The sequence below is a fragment of the Capricornis sumatraensis genome, chromosome 10, assembly GCF_032405125.1.
Source record: "Capricornis sumatraensis isolate serow.1 chromosome 10, serow.2, whole genome shotgun sequence".
NCBI lineage: Eukaryota > Metazoa > Chordata > Mammalia > Artiodactyla > Bovidae > Capricornis > Capricornis sumatraensis.
This window is the reverse complement of record NC_091078.1, coordinates 53,478,079-53,499,374: the sequence shown is the minus strand read 5'-3', so window position 1 is coordinate 53,499,374 and position 21,296 is coordinate 53,478,079. Positions and strand designations below refer to the sequence as shown.

The window sequence follows — 21,296 nt, the reverse complement described above, 5'->3', positions numbered from 1 at the left end:
AAAGGGAAGGGACTTAGGGTAATATGAATTTACTCTTTCTTATTGGAAACCTTGTAGACCAGTTGTATTTTGGAATTCAGAATATGTCAGAGTATAGAAAAATAATATGATCATACACCATGCATCATTATATAACAACTCTACCTGGGTCTGAGACTGTCCCTTGTAATCAAGTACATTAATATTTTTTGCAGTCAAATGTATGCAAATTCACAGTGAGTAAAATAAGACAATAAATAGTCTCTTGTCAAATCACATCATATTTTGCTATAAGCTGAGTTCAAATCAGTTCACATTTTGCCACCAAATGAATTTAAAAAGACAAAGCAAGCTGAAACTGGACTTCCAAAGCTTTTTGGCTTTCAGGAATGCAGATACAGGATTGTGGGCCTGTAATACCTCAGTGCTTGCTGAGGACTGTTTGCAAGTGTTGAATGTAGGAAACAAAAGGTAAAGCCTTATTGAACTTGGGCTTCTTTTTTCTGTCCCCCTCAATTTCTGCCTGTCCCTCCCCCGTGCCTTCTCTTATCCCCTCCCCCTCTTTTCTCCACCTCCGTTTCCTTATCCTCTGTTTCCATCTCTTCCTTCTCCTCGCCTTCTGTCTCTCCCCTCTTCCCTTCTGTCACCATCTCTTCTTCCCAGTCTCCTCCTCCTCTGTCATCTCCTCTTCCATCTTCATCTCATCTTCCTGCTCTTATCGCCTTCTCTGCTTTTCCATCCTGTGTATTACCACTGCAGCCTACTCACTTTATTAGTTTCTGTCTCCTAGTTCTTTTTAATATATTCATCCTTTTCAGTTTCTGCACCAAACCATAGTATTGTCATTTTGAAACATTGAAGTGAGAACAGACGTGTCAACATAATCATGATTTATAGGTTGCTTTTGGTATTTGATCCTTTTTTTTGTTTATTCAGTAAATATTAAAGTGCCTACTGTATATATCCTAGATGATTTTTTTTTTCTGATTTTTCTTTTAGTTCACTAATGATCCCTTGAGCTGTGTCTAGTCTACTATTATGCCTGCCTACTGAATTTAAATTTCAGTTATTGTATTTTTATTTTTAGAAGTTGTTTTATTTTTAATCTGTGTCCACTTTTTAAAATATTTTAAAGTTATTTTCAAGCTTGCCTAGTAGATAGGCAACTATTTCAAACTTCCAAATGTAGATACTTCATAGTCTATGCTTAAGAATTCTCAGATTTGAATTTGGAATGCTAGGTAGGATGTTGATAATTCTGGGATCTATTCCTGCTGTCTGTTTCTTTCTGTTTATTCCTTCTCATGGTGTCTTATTTCCTGTCACGCCAAGTGACATTTGGCAGTTTATTTGTGCAAATAATATGAGGCCAGAGACTTTAAAAAATCTTTTTTATTTATTTTTAATTGGAGAATAATTACTTAACACTGCTGTGTTGGTTTCTGCCATACATCAGCATGAATTAGCCATTGGTATAAATTTGTGGGCCAGAGACTTTCTTCCAGGAAAATGCTGCATTTTCTTTGGCTGTAGCTTGGGAGTACTACTAGTGTGAGCCTACTGAGTTTAAGGGCCTTGGGTGTCTCAGCTGTCCAAGCAGCTTAATGAAATCCTCCTGGTTTTTTCTCTATTGCTCTCTTTTGAGAAAAGTTTGAAAAGAATAAAAGACTATGAGAGGGTAAGGGTTTATTTTTGGTTCACTTTAACCTTGCAAGTAGTCATTTGGTACACCAGTTTTTGGTGGAAAAAGTCTATTAATATTTTATATCTTATGTGAGTCTTAAATTCTGCTTCCTTTGCCCTAAAGACCTTCAAAAGTACAAGTTTTGTCTTTGTATTTCTTACTGTTTGTCAGGTTATTAAGACTTTTTAATTTAATTTTTTAATAAGTATTTCTTTTTATTTGTTTTGTTTTGGTTGTGTTGGTGCTTAGTTGTGGCACACGGATCTTTCCTAGCAGCTCGAGGACTGTCTAATTGTGGTGCCAGGGCTCAGTAGTTGTGACCCAAGGGCTTAGTTACCCCAAGGCACATGGGATCTTAGTTCCCCGACCAGGGGTCGAACCCATGTCCCTTGCGTTGGAAAACGGTTCTTAACCATGGGACCATCAGAGAAGTCCCAAGAAAACTTTTTTAAATGTACATTTTATCCAGTTTTTATATTGTTTGCCTTTAGTGTTTCATTTTAGATAACCTGGTAACACTCAGATGACCATTATATCTACTACCATGGCCAAGAATCCCTTAGAAGAAATGGAGTAGCCCTCATAGTCAACAAGAGAGTCTGAAATGAAGTACTTGGGTGCAATCTCAAAAACGACAGAATGATCTCTATTAATTTCCAAGGCAAACCATTCAGTATCACAGTAATCCAAGTCTATGCCCAAGCTAGTAATGCTGAAGAAGCTTAAGTTGAATGGTTCTACGAAGACCTACAAGACCTTCTAGAACTAACGCCCAAAAAAGATGTCCTTTTCATTATAGGGGACTGGAATGCAGAAGTAGGAAGTTAAGAGATACATAGAGTTACAGGCAAATTTGGCCTTGGAGTGCAAAATGAAGCAGGGCAAAGGCTAACGAGTTTTGTCAAGAGAACGCACTGGTCACGGCAAACACCCTCTTCCAACAACACAAGTTCAGTTCAGTTCAGTCGCTCAGTTGTGTCTGACTCTTTGTGACCCCATGAACCTCAGCATACCAGGCCTCCCTATCCATCACCAACTCCCGGAGTCCCACCAAACCCATGTCCATTGAGTCAGTGATGCCACCCAACCATCTCATCCTCTGTCGTCCCCTTCTCCTCCTGCCCTCTATCTTTCCCAGCATCAGGGTCTTTTCCAATGAGTCAGCTCTTCACATCAACTGGCCAAAGTATTGGAGTTTCAGCTTCAACATCAGTCCTTCCAATGAACACCCAGGACCAATCTCCTTTAGGATGGACTGGTTGGATCTCCTTGGAGTCCAAGGGACTCTCAAGAGTCTTCTCCAACACCACAGTTCAAAAGCATCAGTTCTTTGGCACTCAGCTTTCCTTATAGTCCAACTTTCACATCCATACATGACTACTGGAAAAACCATAGCCTTGACTAGATGGATGTTTGTTGACACAAGAGACAACTCTATACATGAACATCATCAAATGGTCAATATTGAAATCAGTTTGATTATATTCTTTGCTGCTGAAGATGGAGAAGCTCTATACAGTCAGCAAAAACAAGACCTGAAGCTAACTGTGGCTCAGATCATGAACTCCTTATTGCCAAATTCAGACTTAAATTGAAGAAAGTAGGGAGAACCACTAGACCATTCAGGTATGACCTAAATCAAATCCCTTATGATTATACAGTGGAAGTGAGAAATAGATTCAAGGGATTAGATCTGATAGACAGAGTGCCTGAAAAACTATGGGCAGAGGTTCCTGACATCCTACAGGAAGCAGTGATCTATACCATCCCCAAGAAGGAGGAGTACAAAAAGGCAAAAGGGTTTTCTGAGGAAGCCTTAAAAATAACTGTGAAAAGAAGAGAAGCGAAAGGCAAAGGAGAAAAGATATACCCATTTGAATGCAGAGTTCCAGAGAATAGCAAGCAGAGATAAGAAAGTCTTCGTCAGCGATCAGTGCAAAGATATAGAGGAAAACAATAGAATGGGAAAGACTAGAGATCTCTTCAAGATAATTAGAGATACCAAGAGAACATTTCATGCGAAGATGGGCACAATAATCTAAATCTAGGCCCCAACCAGTAATGCTGAAGAAGCTGAAGTTGAATGGATAGAAATAGTATGTACCTAACAGAAGCAGAAGATGTTAAGATGAGGTGGCAAGAATACACAGAACTGTACAAAAAAGATCTTCATGACCCAGATAATCACAGTGGTGTGATCACTCACCTAGAGCCAGACATCCTGGAATGCGAAGTCAAGTGGGCCTTAGGAAGCATCGCTAAGAACAAAGCTAGTGCAAGTGATGGCATTCCAATTGAGCTATTTAGAATCCTAAAAGATGATGTTGTTAAAGTGCTGCACTCAGTATGCCAGCAAATGTGGAAAACTCAGCAGTGGCCACAGGACTGGGAAAGTTCAGTTTTCATTCCAGTCCCAAAGAAACGCAATGCCAAAGAATGTTCAAACTACCGCACAATTGCACTCATCTCACACACTAGTAAAGTAATGCTCAAAATCCGCCAAGCCAGGCTTCAACAGTGTGTGAACCGTGAACTTCCAGATGTTCAAGCTGGATTTAGAAAAGGCAGAGGAACCAGAGATCAAATTGCCAACATCTGTTGGATCATCGAAAAAGCAAGAGTTCCAGAAAAACATCTGCTTTATTGACTATGCCAAAGCCTTTGACTGTGTGGATCACAACAAGCTGTGGAAAATTCTTCAAGAGATGGGATTACCAGACAACGTTACCTGCCTCCTGAGAAATCTGTATGCAGGTCAGGATGCAGCAGTTAGAACTGGACATGGAACAACAGATTGGTTCCAAATTGGGAAAGGAGTATGTCAAGGCTGTATATTGTCACCCTGCTTATTTAACTTATATTCAGAGTACATCATGAGAAACGCTGGGCTGGAGGAAGCACAAGCTGAAATCAAGATTACCGGGAGAAATATCAACAACCTCAGATGACACCATCCTTATGGCAGAAAATAAAGAATAACTAAAGAGCCTCTTGATGAAAGTGAAAAAAGAGAGTGAAAAAGTTGGCTTAAAGCTCAACATTCAGAAAACTAAGATCATGGCATCTGGTCCTATCACTTCATGGCAAATAGATGGGGAAACAGTGGAAACAGTGAGAGACTTGCTCTTTTGGGCTCCAAAATCACTGCAGATGGCAACTGCAGCCATGAAATTAAAAGACGCTTACTCCTTGGAAGGAAAGTTATGACCAACCTAGATAGCATGTGAGAAAGCAGAGATATTACTTTGCCTACAAAAGTACGTCTAGTCAAGGCTATGGTTTTTCCAGTAGTCATATGTGGATGTGAGAGTTGGACTATAAAGAAAGCTGAGCGCCGAAGAATTGATGCTTTTGAACTGTGGTCTAAGAGAAGACTCTTGAGAGTCCCTTGAACTGCAAGGAGATCCAACCATTCCATCCTAAAGAAAATGGATCCTGAATATTCATTGGAAGGACTGATGTTGAAGCTGAAACTCCAATACTTTGGCCAGTTGATGTGAAGAGCTGACTCATTTGAAAAGACCCTGATGCTGGGAAAGATTGGCGGAGGTAGAAGGAGACGACAGAGGAGGAGATGGTTGGATGGCATCACTGAGTCAATGGACATGAGCTTGGGTCTTTTTTGTACAGTTCTTCTGTGTATTCTTGCCACCTCTTCTTAATATCTTCTGCATCTGTCAGGTCCATACCGTTTCTTACTTTATTGAGCCCATCTTTGCATGAAATGTTCCCTTGTTATCTCTGATTTTCTTGAAGAGAAATGTATATGAGTGCATAAAAATGTAGGGTTCTGATATTTTACCCCTATTGGGTTGGGTTCCTTCATCATTATTAAAAAGTCTCTAGTAATGCTTGTTCAAATTGCTTTGTTTGAAATTAGTATAGCTACATGAACCTTCTGGTTAATGTTTACCATGGTCTGTTTCTTCAATTTACTTTTAACTTTTTTGTGACCCTTATATGTAAAATACATCTCTCATTTAAGCAACCTGTTTTTAAAAACAAGTTCAGTCTGTTTTTTTACTTGGACTATTTAGTTGATTTACTTTTAGAGTAGTTACTGATATATTTGATTTTTTTTTCCACTTTTTCTTTTATTTCTATTTTTTTCAGTTAATCAGTTATTTTCTTGTTATTTTATTTTTTCTTTGCTTTCTTTTTTTATGTATGTGTTTACTCTTATTTCAGTGGTTACCCTCAAGCAGGGGTTGGGAAACTGTTGCTTGCAGGCTAAATCCAGTCATCCTCCATTTTTTATACATAAAATTTTATTGAAACACAGCCACACTCATTTGCTTACAGATTGTTATCATTGCTTTAACACTACAGTGGCATAGTTGAATAGTTGCACAGAGAGACTACATATATGTAAGGTTTGCAAAGCTTATAATATTTCCTATATTGCCGTTTAGAAAACGTTTGCCTGTTTCTACCATAGTGCTGTGGTTCTTAAACTTGATCTTTTATCAGAATCACCAGGAGAGTTTGTTAATCCAGAGTTACTGATTCATTAAATTTGAGTTGGGGCCTCATAATTTGCATTTCTAACAAATTGCCAAATGATGGTCAGCTGCTCGCCTGGGACAACATTTTGAGTACCACTGCCTTAGAGGTTACAGTCTTTGTAACCTCTTGCAAAGTTGCATCTTTGGCTTGCTGCTGCTGCTGCTAAGTCACTTCAGTCGTGTCCGACTCTGTGTGACCCCATAGTCGGCAGCCCACCAGGCTCCCCCGTCCCTGGGATTCTCCAGGCAAGAACACTGGAGTGGGTTGCCATTTCCGTCTCCAATGCATGAAAGTGAAAAGTGAAAGGGAAGTCGCTCAGTCATGTCTGACTCTTTGCAACCCCATGGACTGCAGCCCACCAGGCTCCTCCGTCCATGGGATTTTCCAGACAAGAGTACTGGAGTAGGGTGCCATCACCTTCTCCGATCTTTGGCTTACTGCAACCTAAAATAAATCACTGTGTTTACTACTTCCATGTTAATACTGAAAGCTTTAGAACCCTTTAACTTTGCTTACCTCTTAGCACTGTTTTATACCAATCTTAGGCAACAACTCAAATGTCTATCAACAGTAGAATGGATATTAATAACTCGTGGCACATTTCATGCACTAAAAAACTTGAAGCAATGAGAAAATTTGTCTTCCAAACATTTTATTGAGTGAAAAGAACTACGTACTAGAGTACCTATTATTTGGTTCCTTTTGTATAAAAGTTCAAAAATGGGCAAAACTGACTAGACTAGTTAGCTCTGGTAGAAAATAACGACTTTAGGGCAATTCAGTGAGGGAGCTTAGAGAATGTTGATAATGATCTACTAGTCTGGAGACTGGTTACACTAGCATATTCATTTTATGAAAACTAATTGAGCTTCAGGCTTTAATTTATATACTGTTCTCTGCCTTGTTTTGATAAAAAGGGAAAAATTAATTTGCTAGTAGTTTTAGAATGTTAAGAGTTAATTATTTTTAAGTGGTAGAAGTATTTACTCATTTCAATTCTGTGTGTGTGTAGGAACAGAAAGAGCACTGTTTCCATGGGAACTTCTGGCTGCTCGGTGTTTTAGTGCCTCTCGCTCTGTAGATTTGTGTATATACTCTGTCCTTAGCTGCATTTTTTCAAAATAGGGTGGTGGCCCAAAAAAAAAAAGAAGGTTTATTTGAGATTATATTAATGTTTTTTAACAGAGCAGTCTCCAGAGATTTAATGGATCCAAACTGACTGCCAGTAGCACATTGCTGAAAAATGTATATATTTTTTAACTAAAAGATACGTTTTTCCTACAAGTTGTACTGTTTAAGAAGAACACTTGAAACGTAATGTGGTTTGTATTAGGGTATCTATTTGATTCTTTTTTTTTCCAGTAAATAAAACAGTCTTAACACTTGCCTGGTATTTTTTTAAATACACTGAGTAGTTGGACTTGCAGTGGTTTGTAGGGATGAGTCTGTTTTACCTGATTTGGGTGTTTGCGCAGGTAAGGGATGCAGACTGAAAGGAGGAGATTCTGGCATATTGATCTGAAGCCTGTGGTAAAGCTGCTTCTCTGCCTCGCCCATCTTGTTTGTCGTGGTTGGCTTGTGCAGGGTCCTAGAGAAAACCATCTTCTCAGACGAGTAAAAGGCACGCGTCTTGTGATTTGGAGGGTGGATTGGGGATGGGAGGGTTCATTTTGTACGAGGAGGTTATACTAGTGTAGTTATTCATAAATAGTCCAAAAGGAGCTTTGTAGAATATTTTTGAATCGTTGATGAGAACAAATTGTTCAGTTTGGCTTCTGTGGCCTAAAGAAACAGCAGATTGTAAGATTACAGAGTTAATTATGCACAGTAATGAGCACTGTGATACTCCGTGCTTTACTGATGCAATAAGAAGCACTCCAGCAGAACAAACATTGCAGAAAAGGTTATTTTTTCTTTGTATAAATTTTCATGTGGCTTAAAGAGAAGGAAACATATTTAGGTTTATAAACCTTTAGTATTGAACACCCTTGAAATTTTTGTTATAGACTTAAGGATTGCAGCTCCATGGAGAATTTTTTTAAATACATGGAGAATTTTTACCTTTCATCTGGCAGTAGCTGCCATAAGATGATGTCACCTTGTAGCTGATTGGCTGTTACAGCACCTAGGGCAGGGAAGAGAAAGAAAAATGCCGGCACAAACCTCAGTGGTGGTTCTGTGGTTGTTGCTGTCTATTTTTGATAGAGTCTTTGATTAGTATCAAATCTATTGTATTTGGCCATGTGAACTATCCAGAGCATCCTAGGGTGAGGGAAATTAAGAGCTTTCAGAGGAATGAGGCGACTGATTTGCAAACGGATCTGTGATTGTAAGTTGCAGAATCTGGGTATAAGAAATAAGGCAGGGTGTGCTGGAAGATGCACTATGGGAGGAGCTGGCAGAAAATGCTTGTATGAGTAGCAGAGAAATGAAAAATGCTTCTTACTACTCTTAGTGTTTATGTGTTTGGTCTTATGTTTTGACTTAATATATCTAGGTAAGAACTAAGATAATATTGTAAACTGATTTTAAATTACACTGGGTTATTTTATATAGTGTTAGTATATAAATGCTTATTCAAAGGAGCTTTATTTTGTATTATCTATCTTAGAAAGTAATGACTTTATACATACCTTTTTTGATTTTTGAGTTTTATGGAAAATTGAGCAAAGCTTGGTTCTCTTAAAATACATTTTTCTAACACTTTGTGCAGATAAGAGCTTTGATGATGAAGAATCAGTGGATGGAAATAGGCCATCATCAGCTGCTTCGGCCTTCAAGGTTCCTGCACCTAAAACATCCGGAAATCCTGTCAACAGTGCAAGGAAGCCTGGTTCAGCAGGTGGCCCTAAGGTTGGAGGTAATGTAAATCCATTTCAAATCTGATGTGCATGCCTCATGCCCTTGATATGGCCACACATACTTAGAACTTCAGAGGAATATGTTTATTCATGACTGCAGCAGGATTGCAGAGCTAGAGAATCTGTTGCAGCACTCAGAAGAATATGCTGCCTTTCCGAAAACATTTAAATTTCGTATATTGATATTTCCTCTCAGAACATAAGTGAATTTGTGTTTTCTTGAGATTATTTATTTTTCAGATGCCATAAAAAGATATTTAAGGGCGTGTTAGGGGTTTGGGTCTTTCTGTTTTCAAGGAGAAAGTAGGTTTTTCAGAATTTGGCTATTTTCAGGTGCTTTAGTTGTTAAGGAAGTACTGATTCGTATAATGTTCATATACATTCATCTAGGGCAGAAGTCTTAAATACTCTAACATTGGAGAAATGGTTAAAGATACTGGGTATTGAATAATTTGTCACAATAGGAAATGGGTGGTGGTCAAGTAAAATTACCTCAAAAATGTATTCTGGATTAATAATAAATAGGAAAAACCAGGTTTTATGGCAATTATATAACACATAGTATATTCTTTGATCATATTAAACTTTTTAGCATATTGTTTATCTTTGAATTTTTTATGAGTATTATTTTCATCCACTAATTAGAAAGCTGTATTTTTAAGGTGCTAGTTTTGCCAAGTTTTTACAGTAAAATGAATTCTATAAGAAAAAAGATAAATATTTAATGCTAAAAAGACAGTAGTTTCTTTCTCTTTTTTATTAATAAATTTATGTGTTATAATTTGGGAAAATAGATTTTTACTTGTTTATGATAGCTAGTGGGAAAGTCATAGCCTTTGGGATTTTTTTTTTTTTTTGTCTACAGTCCTTTTATTAAAAATAAAAAGGAAAGAAAAATGAACTGTATTTTGACCAGGTTCTATAAGTTGTGTTTTCTTGATCTTTCTATACAACCAAATGTTATTTTTTACATCATAGGATATTCTAAACATAGTAAAACTATTATAAATATTTCATCTTTTAAATATCTTCAATACTAGCAAGAAAGATGGTATGGTATGGTATATACATGTATATTTGCATGCATATAAATAATTTCTGGATATTTTGAGTAATTTATACTTTAGTATTTTAATCATTTTCTTTTTGTTTTGCAATTTTAAGAGTATATTCTCATTCTCTAGTCATTATAGCCTATCACATGATGTCTAGTATGGATTCTTATCTCTGGTATAAAGTTAATGACATTCTGTGGTGGCTTACTTTTGTAACAAATGGCTACCTTTGCTAATTACAAGAGGAATATGTTTTCTTTATTTTGACTTATAAGTTTCTAATCTGTGATATTATGATAATTATTTTATGAAATTGCCTTGACTTAAAATGGATTAATATTTAAAATGCTTTGTGAAAATATTTTAACATTTCTGTGACTCTGAGCCAGTGGAGCTGTGATTTTCATGTTTTCTTTTCTTTGATGAAAGTTGAGATTGTAGTTTACCTACTAAAAGTCACTTAATTCTGATGTTAATCAACTTGATAAAATCAGATTTTTTAAAGAAGCAGAGACTTTCTTAATACCATATTCCCTTCTCTGATTTGTAATCCTACCAGATAGAAGAGTGTAGGTAGCTTTCAGCATTGTCATCATTAATCACTCATACAGAGGATGCTGTCTATTTTGGTGGCAGCCCTTTTGATAAAAACAAGGGATACACCTTCGTTTTTTCTTCATTCATCTCCTCCTCTTCATTGTTTTGGCAATAGCATATTCATTCTGCAGTTTTTTGTTTGTTTGTTTCTTTTGTTTGCCGTAGCTCATTTAGGTTCACTGCCCATTTTTCTGTCTAAGAAAAAAACTCTTAGCCAGAAGATACTGATATTGCTTTAGAAATTAATGCTATTCTTGGCTGTCAGTCCTTTGAAAATACAGCTTTCAACTTTTTTGTTCTTGGCTGAGGCTTACTGATTTTTAAATCAGTCACAGATAGTTTTCTTAGAGTTGTAGAATCTTTGAGTTAGAAGGGGCATTGGGAGTCATATACTTAAATTTACTATTTAGGTATAGCAGTCCCTTTCAGAGTATTCCTGATACTTGGTTGATTATTCAGCATCTAATTAAGTATATATTCATGGATTAAATTTGGAACAAAAACCATCTGTAGTACCACTACACAAGACATAATCAACTGTATTTTGTCCCAGTTATTTTTATAGTTACTTTTCCAATTATTTTTACACATACAGACATTTTCTTAGGAGGGCAGTATTGGCATCCTTCATTATATAGTTTTGTATATGTTTTTTCTTTATATTAATACTTAACCCTGACCATTTTCTCATGGTCTTAAATTACTAATTTAAACCTATTCATGGCTAAATAATACCTAGGCTTGCTTTCGTGTTTCTGCTGTCGTATGCCGTCAGTCTCTCGTGCATATATTCCAGCACATCTCCTGCCATTTCTTGGAATGAATTTTTAAACTACTGAATCAAAAGGTACATTGATTGCTTGTGCTCTTTCAGTTTGGCATAGTATCCTTCACAAAAGTTATAAGCCATTTCAAATCTGGGTAATTTAATTCTTATATTGCTTAAAAATCTGCTCCTTGTAACTTAGGCAGAGAAGGTGGATTATTTGTTAACATACTTTCAAATACTTGAGGGTTGTCCTGCCTCTATTATAACTATTGCGTTTTCTAGACTGTACAGTTTATTTCTCCTAACTTTATATGGAATAATGGTGGGTCAGTCCAAGCGTTTTGTTTGCTACTCCGTGGTATGTAATAAATAGGCATGATAAGTTCCTGATTGAAAGGGTACAGTAGGTAGAGGTATGTAATAGTGGTAAAAGCCAATCACAGTTCACTGTGTTTAACAAATTTCTTTTCAGGTAAGATTTCCAAAATAAAAATAAAGTGAGCATCTTTTAGAACCCTGATTGAATCTACTTTGAAGTTCTTGGAGTTTAATTTACTTCTCCCAGAGATATAAATCGAGATTAAAGAGGTGTATGCTATTTTTAGCAAAATATCCTATCCAGTTAATTAAAGTCAGTAAGACCTGTGTTTACTCTTCAGTGTTAGTTTTGTTTTGTTCTTTGGCTCAACGTGCCAACCTGTTCTCATAGTGGGTGGCTTCTAAACCAAGGAGAATTTTTTTTAAAAGATTATGGGTTGCTCCATATCGATATACCATTGCTATGAAAATCCATATTATGTGGCTGTCAAAAGTGTCTTTATGCTTTGCAAATTAGAATAAAGATAAATTGAATTCCCTTAAATATTCCATTTTCTGAATAACATTTGTGATTTCATAGTAGGAATTTAGATAAACACATTTTCCCTTCTTTTGGCTTAATGGCTTCAATACAATTGGTGAAGATACTTGATTATTTCAGATATTTACATTTCTATAGTATTTTAGTCAATAACTTGTTTTTTCCAAAAATACTAGGGTCTGTTTTTATGTATGTTTTCATTTAAACCTTGAATTTAATAAAACTCAAGTTTTATTAAAACTAATTTAGGTACTTTATTAACTCAGTTTTACTGATAAGCAAACTATAGTTTGGAGAATTTAAGCAACTTGAACTGGTCATGCTTTTAATAAGTGGGTGAAGCACAAAAAGCATTTTGTTACAGTGCCACCAGTACTAAACTCGATAAACTTTAGATCCTAAAGTTCTGAGGTTAAAATCTGTAGGAAGCATCACTATTTTCAGCATCCACAAATCAGTCATTTTAAGCCTCAACTAGTGTGATTCCCAACAAAGTAGAATATTTGGAAATAAGCCAACTAGTAATTTTTTATTATAAATGGAAATGCTTTTTTTAGTGTTTTCCTCTTTACAGCTGCCTTTTTAAAGCTTATCTTCTGAGTTATAATGTCCCTATTCCTGTACCAATTATTTTGGCTGCTATTCTTTTTTAAAAATAAAAATTGAGTTAGATGATGATATAATTGCTCTTACTTATAATTCTTACCAGATTTTGAGGTTAGTGATTTGTCACCTGTCTTACTTGTCTTACCTGTTTTATTATTTATGTCCAAATATCTATTTTCCACAGATTATGCTAATCATTCCCATTTATTCCTGTCATGCAGACAGCAAAGTTGTTTTCCCTTTTAACAAAATCAAGATTATGAAAATTGGTATATAATTAATAAAACAAATCTCATAGAATTTGTTTAATCTTGAAGTCTGAATTTTTAACTTGTAAACCTTAGTTTCTTGTCTTTGAAATTATATAAAACCAAGTAACTTTTCTGTTTGTGTATTTTGTTTTGTTGCTTTATTCCTCTTTTATTCCCCCTAATGACTGGGAATGGTACTACCCAGAAGATTTTAGCCCTGAAGTTATCTCAAAAAATGATACAACCCCAGTTCAGATGAACAGACTCAGAAAGTAAATGATACATCCAAGACCAGTTAGTTATTAGCAGAGACGAGACAAGAGCCCAGTGTTTGGCCCACTGTCAAGGGCTCTTTGGATCATCTCTGGGTCATCTCCTCCCTCATAATACATGAGATACATATTTCTTATTTTTATCCTATGGAGCAAAACACTGTTAAATTTGGAATTTAGGGATTGGTTCCATCTTAAATTACTGTGAATCCCCTCTCATTTATTCATAAGAAGCCCTGGTGCTATCTCTCTTAACTTTGGTTTTAAGGTAAATATTATTTGAATAATTAACTGATAAGTAGTTAAATATAAATCAGTAAGCTGCCTAATTGTCTGGTATGTCTAAAAATATATGTGTTTTGCTACAGTTATTTTCTTTTACCTCAGTTTTGTTTTACCTATTGTGCAAAAGTTGAAAAAATTTTCATTGTACAAAGTTTATTTTATGAAGCATTCAGAATGTTTAAGAGAAGGGAGGAAATAGTATAAACAACCAGACTATTTTGATTGAAATTAGTAGGCATATTGAAAACCCACTCTCTTCACAGATAAGTTATTGTTCTGGTCTGCGTCTTTGTATAGAGCCTGCTATGTGTAGGGCTTCACATTAGCCACTGAGCAGACCATCAGAGTGCTCAAGGAGAAAAAAGTGGAAAAGAAATGACTATCTCTGTCCATGCTCATCATCCCACCAACTAGTATTAGTGCTTGTTAGTGTTCTGGCCTTTCCATGCTTCATTTGCCTGTACTTTTTGACTTGAGATTTAAGTGTTAGAAAACTAGAGTGTCATTTAGGCAGGCAAATTGACTTCAAAGTTTGTCTCAGAAAAGAGTGAAATATCATTAACATAGGTCACACATGGGAGGGACTTTTTCCATTAGTTAGACTTGTTATACTTGGTCCATATAAAGTAGAAGTTTTTAATATTGATAGCTTATAATTCCAAGCTTATATTTATCACATTATATTATTGAATTGATAAACATTATTTCTATGATGACCATGTTGTACATTTAATTTTTTAATTAAAATTTTAAATTTCTTTTTTTAGAATTAATTTTTATTGGAGTATGGTTGCTTCACAATGGTGTATTGATTTCTACTCACAGCACAGTGACGCAGCCATATGGATATGTGTATCTCCTCTTTTTTGGGTTTTCTTCCCCTTTAGGTCACCACAGAATATTGAGTAAATTTCCCTGTGCTCTACAGTAGGTTCTTAGTAGTTATCTATTTTGTACACAGACATTTTTCCTTTTTAGAATCAGTTTTTGTGTTTCTTAGTAATGCAATGCATAGTTTGATTTTTTTTTTTTAATGTAAAAGGCATGTTGTTACTGCTTGGTTGCCAAGTCATGGCCGACTCTTTGCCACCCCATGGCTCCTCTGTCCATGGAGTTTCCCAGGCAAGAGTACTGGAGTGGGTTGCATTTCCTTGTCTAGGGGATCTTCCCAACCCAGGGATTGAACCTGCATCTCGTGCATTAAAGGCAGATTCTTTATTGCTGAGCCACCTGGCATGCCCATGAAAGATACACTGACTGTTAACAAGTCTAACATTAGAGAAATGTTTAGAAAAAAAAGTTCTTAATATCTGGTCTCTCTAATCTCTTTGCCCTAAGTAGCCAGTATTATCTATGATATTCCTTCCATATCTTATTCCATGTTTATTTGTGTAGGTATTCAGATTAGATTTTATTTTTGCTCACATTAAACATGCTGGTAAACACTTTGCAGCTTGCTTCCCCGCCCCCCACAAAACATATTTTTGTTTTTGTAACATCGAGAATGAGAGCTGTCACATTTTTTTTAATAATGTAGAGTATCCCACATTATTGATGGACCATGATTTAATAAACCATTCCAGTGTCAGTGTCATTCAGGCTGTTCACAACTTAATGTGATTACTAAGAATGCAGGTCTCCGTGTACTTATATATTTGGACCTTCTGGTGCTTCTAATCTGTAGAATTGTTCTATTTGTTGTTGTTTAGTGGCTAAGTCATGTCCAACCCTTTTGCGACCCCATGGACTGTAGCCTGCCAGTCTTTTCTGAAGAGAATACTCTAGGTTACCATTTCCTTCTCTAGAAGGAAATCTGTAGAATAGACGCCTTTAAATGAGGTTGCTTGTTTTTCATTTTAATAAAGACATTATTTTACCTTCTCCAGCATTGAATAGAACAGCTTCATTAATTGTCATTTTGGTGAATGACATTTGGTGAATGTCACTTGGTACCGCTTTCTTTTAATGTGCATCCACCTGCCCAGCCAGGCAGCAATGAGCAAATGTTTACTGAAAGCTTTTTCAATGTGCTGCTACTTTTTTAATCTCTAGGAAATATCAGGGAACGGAACCAAGACCTGTCCTCCTAGAGTTTATATTCCAGTTAAATTTGGAATATTTGAATTTACTAATGGGAATTAGCATATTCTCTTATGTGAGTTATAATTTATTATTTTCTCATTTTAAAAAATTGGACTGTTTTATCTTCTCAACAATTTGTTACAATTTTTAAAATATTAGGCCTTTTATGCTCTTATTATAAGTCACAAGTGTTTCCTCAGTCTCTCTTTTATCTGTGGCACTTTTATATCAAAATTTTAAAATTTTGTTTTGTTAGGTAAAATATCTGTCCTTTTTTTTACTTCCAAATTTCCTCTCTTGTATAAGGACTATTCTGACCCAAAAGTTTATACAAATAGTCTAATTTATTCTAAAACATAAAATTATTTTACATTGTTTGTCCCATATACCTGAAATTCTTATGTATAAGGTGACAGTATATTCATTTAAATGTTTTCCTCAAGTATGGACAAGTTATTGTCTTTGCAGTTAGACGAAACGTTCTTTCCTCCATTGACTTGAAATAACTACTAACTGTGTGGATTTTGATTCCTGTAGATTCTTTCCTTTTTCCCTGATGTTAATCCATACTTACTGTAGCTTTTTAGTGAGCTAGAATTTATGTAGTTTTTATTATGAAAAATTTTTAGCATATAGCAAAGCTCAGTTCAGTTAGTTCAGTCGCTCAGTCGTGTCCGACTCTTTGCGACCCCATGAATCGCAGCACGGCAGGCCTCCCTGTCCATCACCAACTCCCGGAGTTCACTCAGATTTACATCCATCGAGTCAGTGAAGCCATCTAGACATCTCATCCTCTGTCGTCCCCTTCTCTTCCTGCCCCCAATCCCTCCCAGCATCAAAGTCTTTTCCAATGAGTCAACTCTTTGCATGAGGCGGCCAAAGTACTGGAGTTTCAGCTTTAGCATCATTCCTTCCAAAGAAATCCCAGGGCTGATCTCCTTCAGAATGGACTGGTTGGATCTCCTTGCAGTCCAAGGGACTCTCAAGAGTCTTCTCCAACACCACAGTTCAAAAGCATCAATTGGCATACAGCAAATAATCATCACTCAGATCTAACAACTAGCATTTCGCCATATTTTTTTAAATCATCTCCATATAGATATATTCTCATGCATACTTTTTTCAAAACTTGACAGTTGGAAAGTAAATTGTCGACATCACAACATTGCAGCCATAAGTATTTTAATATGAAACTTCTAATTGTTAAAAATGTCTTCATTATAACCATAATACTATTATCATATGCCAGAATATTTCAGAGTATTATGTATAAAACAATTCCTTTACCAATTTTTATACCACAACATTGACTTTTTTAAGAGTCTAAGCTGGTTGTCTTTTAAGATTTTCCCATATTGTGGATTTGTCTGATTTTTTTGTGGTGACATTTAACTTGTTCCTTTAAGCCCTTTTATTTTCTGTAAGTTTATTCTTTTAAATTATACACCTCCTTTTAAGCACTTCCATTCTATACTCAAATTTCCTCAAATATCCTAAGAATATTTTCAAATAACAAGTGATTCTCTGGGGCCTGAAAGAAAAATAGACTGTTTCTTAGTTCAGGAATGCCCTCTTCTGTTGGTATAGTGAAATGCAACTTCTTTTCTAATTAATACAAGGGGGTTTTCTATTATACTTCTGATTCTATGACACTATGATACCATCTTGTTTCAGGAGAACCCTTATCTTCTCTTCCTTTATCCACCAAGCTTTGAAGGGATACCTCCCTCATCTAGGTGCTGCTTATCGCTGGTTCTACAAGGAACCATACTTGATACCTGCATGCTCCCCTGCCAGGATCCTCCTCTTCCATACAAATTCCTCAGAATTTTCTCTCCAGCAAGGGCTCTGTAGTTGACATTGCTGGTTTTAGGATGTCTATATTCCCCATTTATCTATAATGGGACAGTTGAAGTTTGAAGTGAGAACATGTATAACAAGTTATGTGCTCTGGGCAGTTTTATTTGTTTTCCTTTTTGGTCTCTGCGTTTTGGAGTATTTCATAGAACATTTGATTTGAAATTGGATGACTACCATTTTACCTTGTGAATCAGAATGTCTACTGTTAAGTTTTAATTTGCTTTTTAAAAGTTTTAAAATTTCCCTTCGAAAGGAAATAACTTTTTTAAAATAGATAGTCCGTTATTTCAGTCTTTTGTTGAATTTTAGGGCATTATTATTGAATTACTTTCCCTGTTAATCATTTCTTTGTCATTTTTCAATTTTTTTATACATTTGTGGATCTATTTTTGAGGTTTGTATTTTGTTCGTTTGATAAGTTGGTCTATCCCTGCAGTAAAACCTAATTGTCATCTTCATCTTAGTTTTGCAAGTCTTGATTTCTGGGTGGGCAAGTACTTCTACCTTTTACTTATACAAGGGTTATTTCAACAGTTCTTGGTCCGTTGGTCTTCCAAATAGATTTTAGAATCAGCTTGACAATTTCCACAAAAAATCCTGTTTGAGGCTTGATTATGGCAGTGGTTTGGGAGTACTGGACATCGTTATGATACTGAGATTTCCTGTCCATGAACACAGAGTATCTATCCACGAATTTTGGTGTTCTTTAATGTCTCATTAAAATTTAATCTTTCTTCCCCTCAAAGTTTTTCTATTTTTTGTTTGTTTGGTTTGGTTTATTTCTAGATACCTGAAAATGTTTTTCTTTTATGGTAAAAGCATAGTATTTTGTTAAATTATAAAACTTTATTGAAAGAAATTTTAAAAGGTATGAATAAATGGACATGCTACATTCCTGGATAGGAAAACAGTGTTATAAAGATGTTAAGTTCTCCCCAGATTCATCTACAGAGTCAATGCATTTTCTTTTTTTTTAAATAGAGGTGTAATTGACATATAAGATTAGTTTTAGTTGTACCACATAATGATTCATAATTTGTATATATTGCAAAATGATCACCATAGTAAGTCGAGTTAACATCCTTTACCATACATAATTGCAGAATGTTTTTTTCTTGTGATAAGAACTTTTGATATTTACTCTCTCAGCAACTTTTTTTTCTAACTTAGTTTTATTTATTTATTTTGCTGCACTTACTTGCAGCATGTGGGGTCTAATTCCCTGACCAGGGATCGAACCTGGGCCCCCTGCATTGGGAGCTCAGAGTCTTAGCCACTAGACTACCAGGGAAGTCCCACAACTTTCAAATATGCAATATAATATTAACTGTAGTCAGCATACTGTACTTTACATACCATGACTTAATTTATTTTATAATTGGAAGTTTGTATCTTTTTATTCTCTTCGCCTATTTCATCTACCCCTTGCCTCTAGCAACCACCAATCTGGTCTCTGTATCTGTGCCTTTTTTTTTTTAATTCACAAGTAGCGAGATCATACTGTATTTGTCACTCAGTGTAATTGCTCTCAAGGTTCCTCAGCATAGTATTTTTTAATTTAAAATTTCTAATTTTTTTGCTTGAAGCATGGAAATTAAATTAATTATATTTTGATTTTACGACTAATCACCTAGATACAGTTTAATTCTAAAATGATTTTACTATATATTGTTTTGAGCTTTTTATCTACCCCAGAGTTTGGCAGATTATAGCCAACAGCCAAATAAGTCCTTGCTATCTGATTTAAGAAATCAAGGTTTATTAAAATGTAGCCACACTCATTCATTTGTGAAGAGTTGAGTAATTGCACCACACACCGTGAGGCCTAAAATATTTTTTATCTGGCCCTTTTCAGAAAATGTTTGCCAACCTCTGCCAACCTCTAATCAGACCATCCTTCAGTTCAGTTCAGTTCATTTCAGTCACTCAGTCGTGTCCGACTCTTTGTGACCCCATGAATCGCAGCACGGCAGGCCTCCCTGTCCATCACCAGCTCCCGGAGTTCACTCAGACTCATGTCCATCGAGTCTGTGATGCCATCCAGCCGTCTCATCCTCTGTCGTCCCCTTCTCCTCCTGCCCCAAATCCCTCCCAGCATCAAAGTCTTTTCCAATGAGTCAACTCATTGCATGAGGTGGGCTCAAGTTTTCTTCATTTTAAGTGCATTGACTTTTTCCACTTGTGTTCTTATTTAAAGATTAATTTTCCTAAGTACACAATTAGATTTACAGTTCTTTCTTTTAAAACTCTGAGGATATTAATATATTCTCTGGCTCCCACTGTTGCTTTGGAGAAGTCTGTTGTTCCATTCTAGGTGATCTCTTCTTTCTCTGGTGACTGACTCTTTGGTGTTATGCAGTTACACCGCAGAGTTCTAGGTGTGGGTTTCTTTTTAATTATCTTGCTTGGGTTATGTTGTGCATCCTGACTCTATAGATTCCTGGTTTCCATGGATCTTGAAAGTTTACAGCCATCATCTTTTTGTGAACATTTCCATTCTCTCTCTCTCTCTGAGGCACTCCGATTAGGTAGAGATTAGAACTTCTCATGCTGACCTCCATGTCTTTTCATGTCCTTCCATTTCCCTGTTTCTCTCTGCCACATTCTGAGTAGTTTATTCAGGTTTATCTTCTAGTTCTCTAAATATTTCTTTTGTGTAATCTTTCAGTCAAAGTTGGTTTTGTTTTGTTTCAATTTAAATAGTTGTACTACTGCATTTTCCTCCCCCCCAAATTGTCTGTTTATTCCTGCTATCTTTTATTGATTGACATCTTTGTGAGTCTATCCATATTATTTCTTTAAGCATTATACCCTCTCTATTAATATTCTGTAGTCTGTACCTAGACAGTTCTCATATCTACACTTCTAAAATTCTGTTCTTTGTTCCCTGTGACTTAATTCACAATGGTTTGCCCTCTTGTGTACAGTCATCCCCCAGTACCTGTGAGCATCGGTTCCAGGACCCACCACGAATACCCAAGTCATCGGATACTCAGGTCCCCTAGTCAGTCCTCCCTGTTTGCCATTCTACACCCATGGATTCAGCAAACCATCCATCATGTAGTACTGCGTTATTTATCTTAAAAATCCTAGGGTAATTCCTTTCTGGTTCAGTGGTTAGGACTTTATGCTTTCACTGCCAGGGGTCCGAGTTCAATCCCTAGTTGGGAAACTAAGATCCTGCATGCCGTGCAGCCAAAAAAATAAGTAAATAAAACAAAGTGTAGACCTCAGTATTTTTAAAAAACTAAATAAATTCTAAAAAACTATATGTAAGTGGACCCGTGCAGTTTAATTCTGTTTTGTTCAAGGAGTCAACATATTTGAACTTTGATTGTCAGTTCATTGCTTGAACTTGGTCCTTCAATTGAATTGGTCCTTCAGGTCCAAATTGGAGGTTCCAGAAGCTTTCCTCAGAGGAAGTTTATTTATGCTACACACTAGAGAATCACCAGATAGGGACCCCTTCAGCCTGTCCTAGGTCTTGTCTCAACTAGAATCTCAGTTACTCCTCTCCACCTCTTTTCCTGGGAAGTTCACTTTTCAATAGGGAAAGCTACAAAATTGTATTATAAAATGAGAAGTTGTCAGCAGTGAAAGCAGCTTTTATAGCTCTTTGTGCAGTCTGCT

General features: G+C 36.0%; 1 protein-coding gene and 1 non-coding gene across 24 annotated transcripts in view; one reads left to right on the top strand and one right to left on the bottom strand.

Moving 5' to 3' along the window:
* Positions 1–21,296, top strand: part of CLASP2 (cytoplasmic linker associated protein 2) — a 188,135-nt gene that overhangs the window by 45,600 nt on the left and 121,239 nt on the right. For 8 of the 23 annotated variants that reach the window (XM_068982078.1, XM_068982081.1, XM_068982075.1 and 5 more), the window contains exons 1-2: positions 8,465–8,498; positions 8,883–9,029. In XM_068982078.1, coding sequence (XP_068838179.1) covers positions 8,465–8,498; positions 8,883–9,029 — 181 coding nt within the window. Of the gene's footprint in view, positions 1–8,464; positions 8,499–8,882; positions 9,030–17,134; positions 17,138–21,296 lie in introns of those variants that run through there. The other 15 variants (XM_068982085.1, XM_068982086.1, XM_068982080.1 and 12 more) reach the window with 3 other exon arrangements.
* On the bottom strand, positions 18,885–18,957 carry TRNAG-CCC (transfer RNA glycine (anticodon CCC)). The gene has a single exon. It is a non-coding gene; the product is annotated as a tRNA-Gly (tRNA).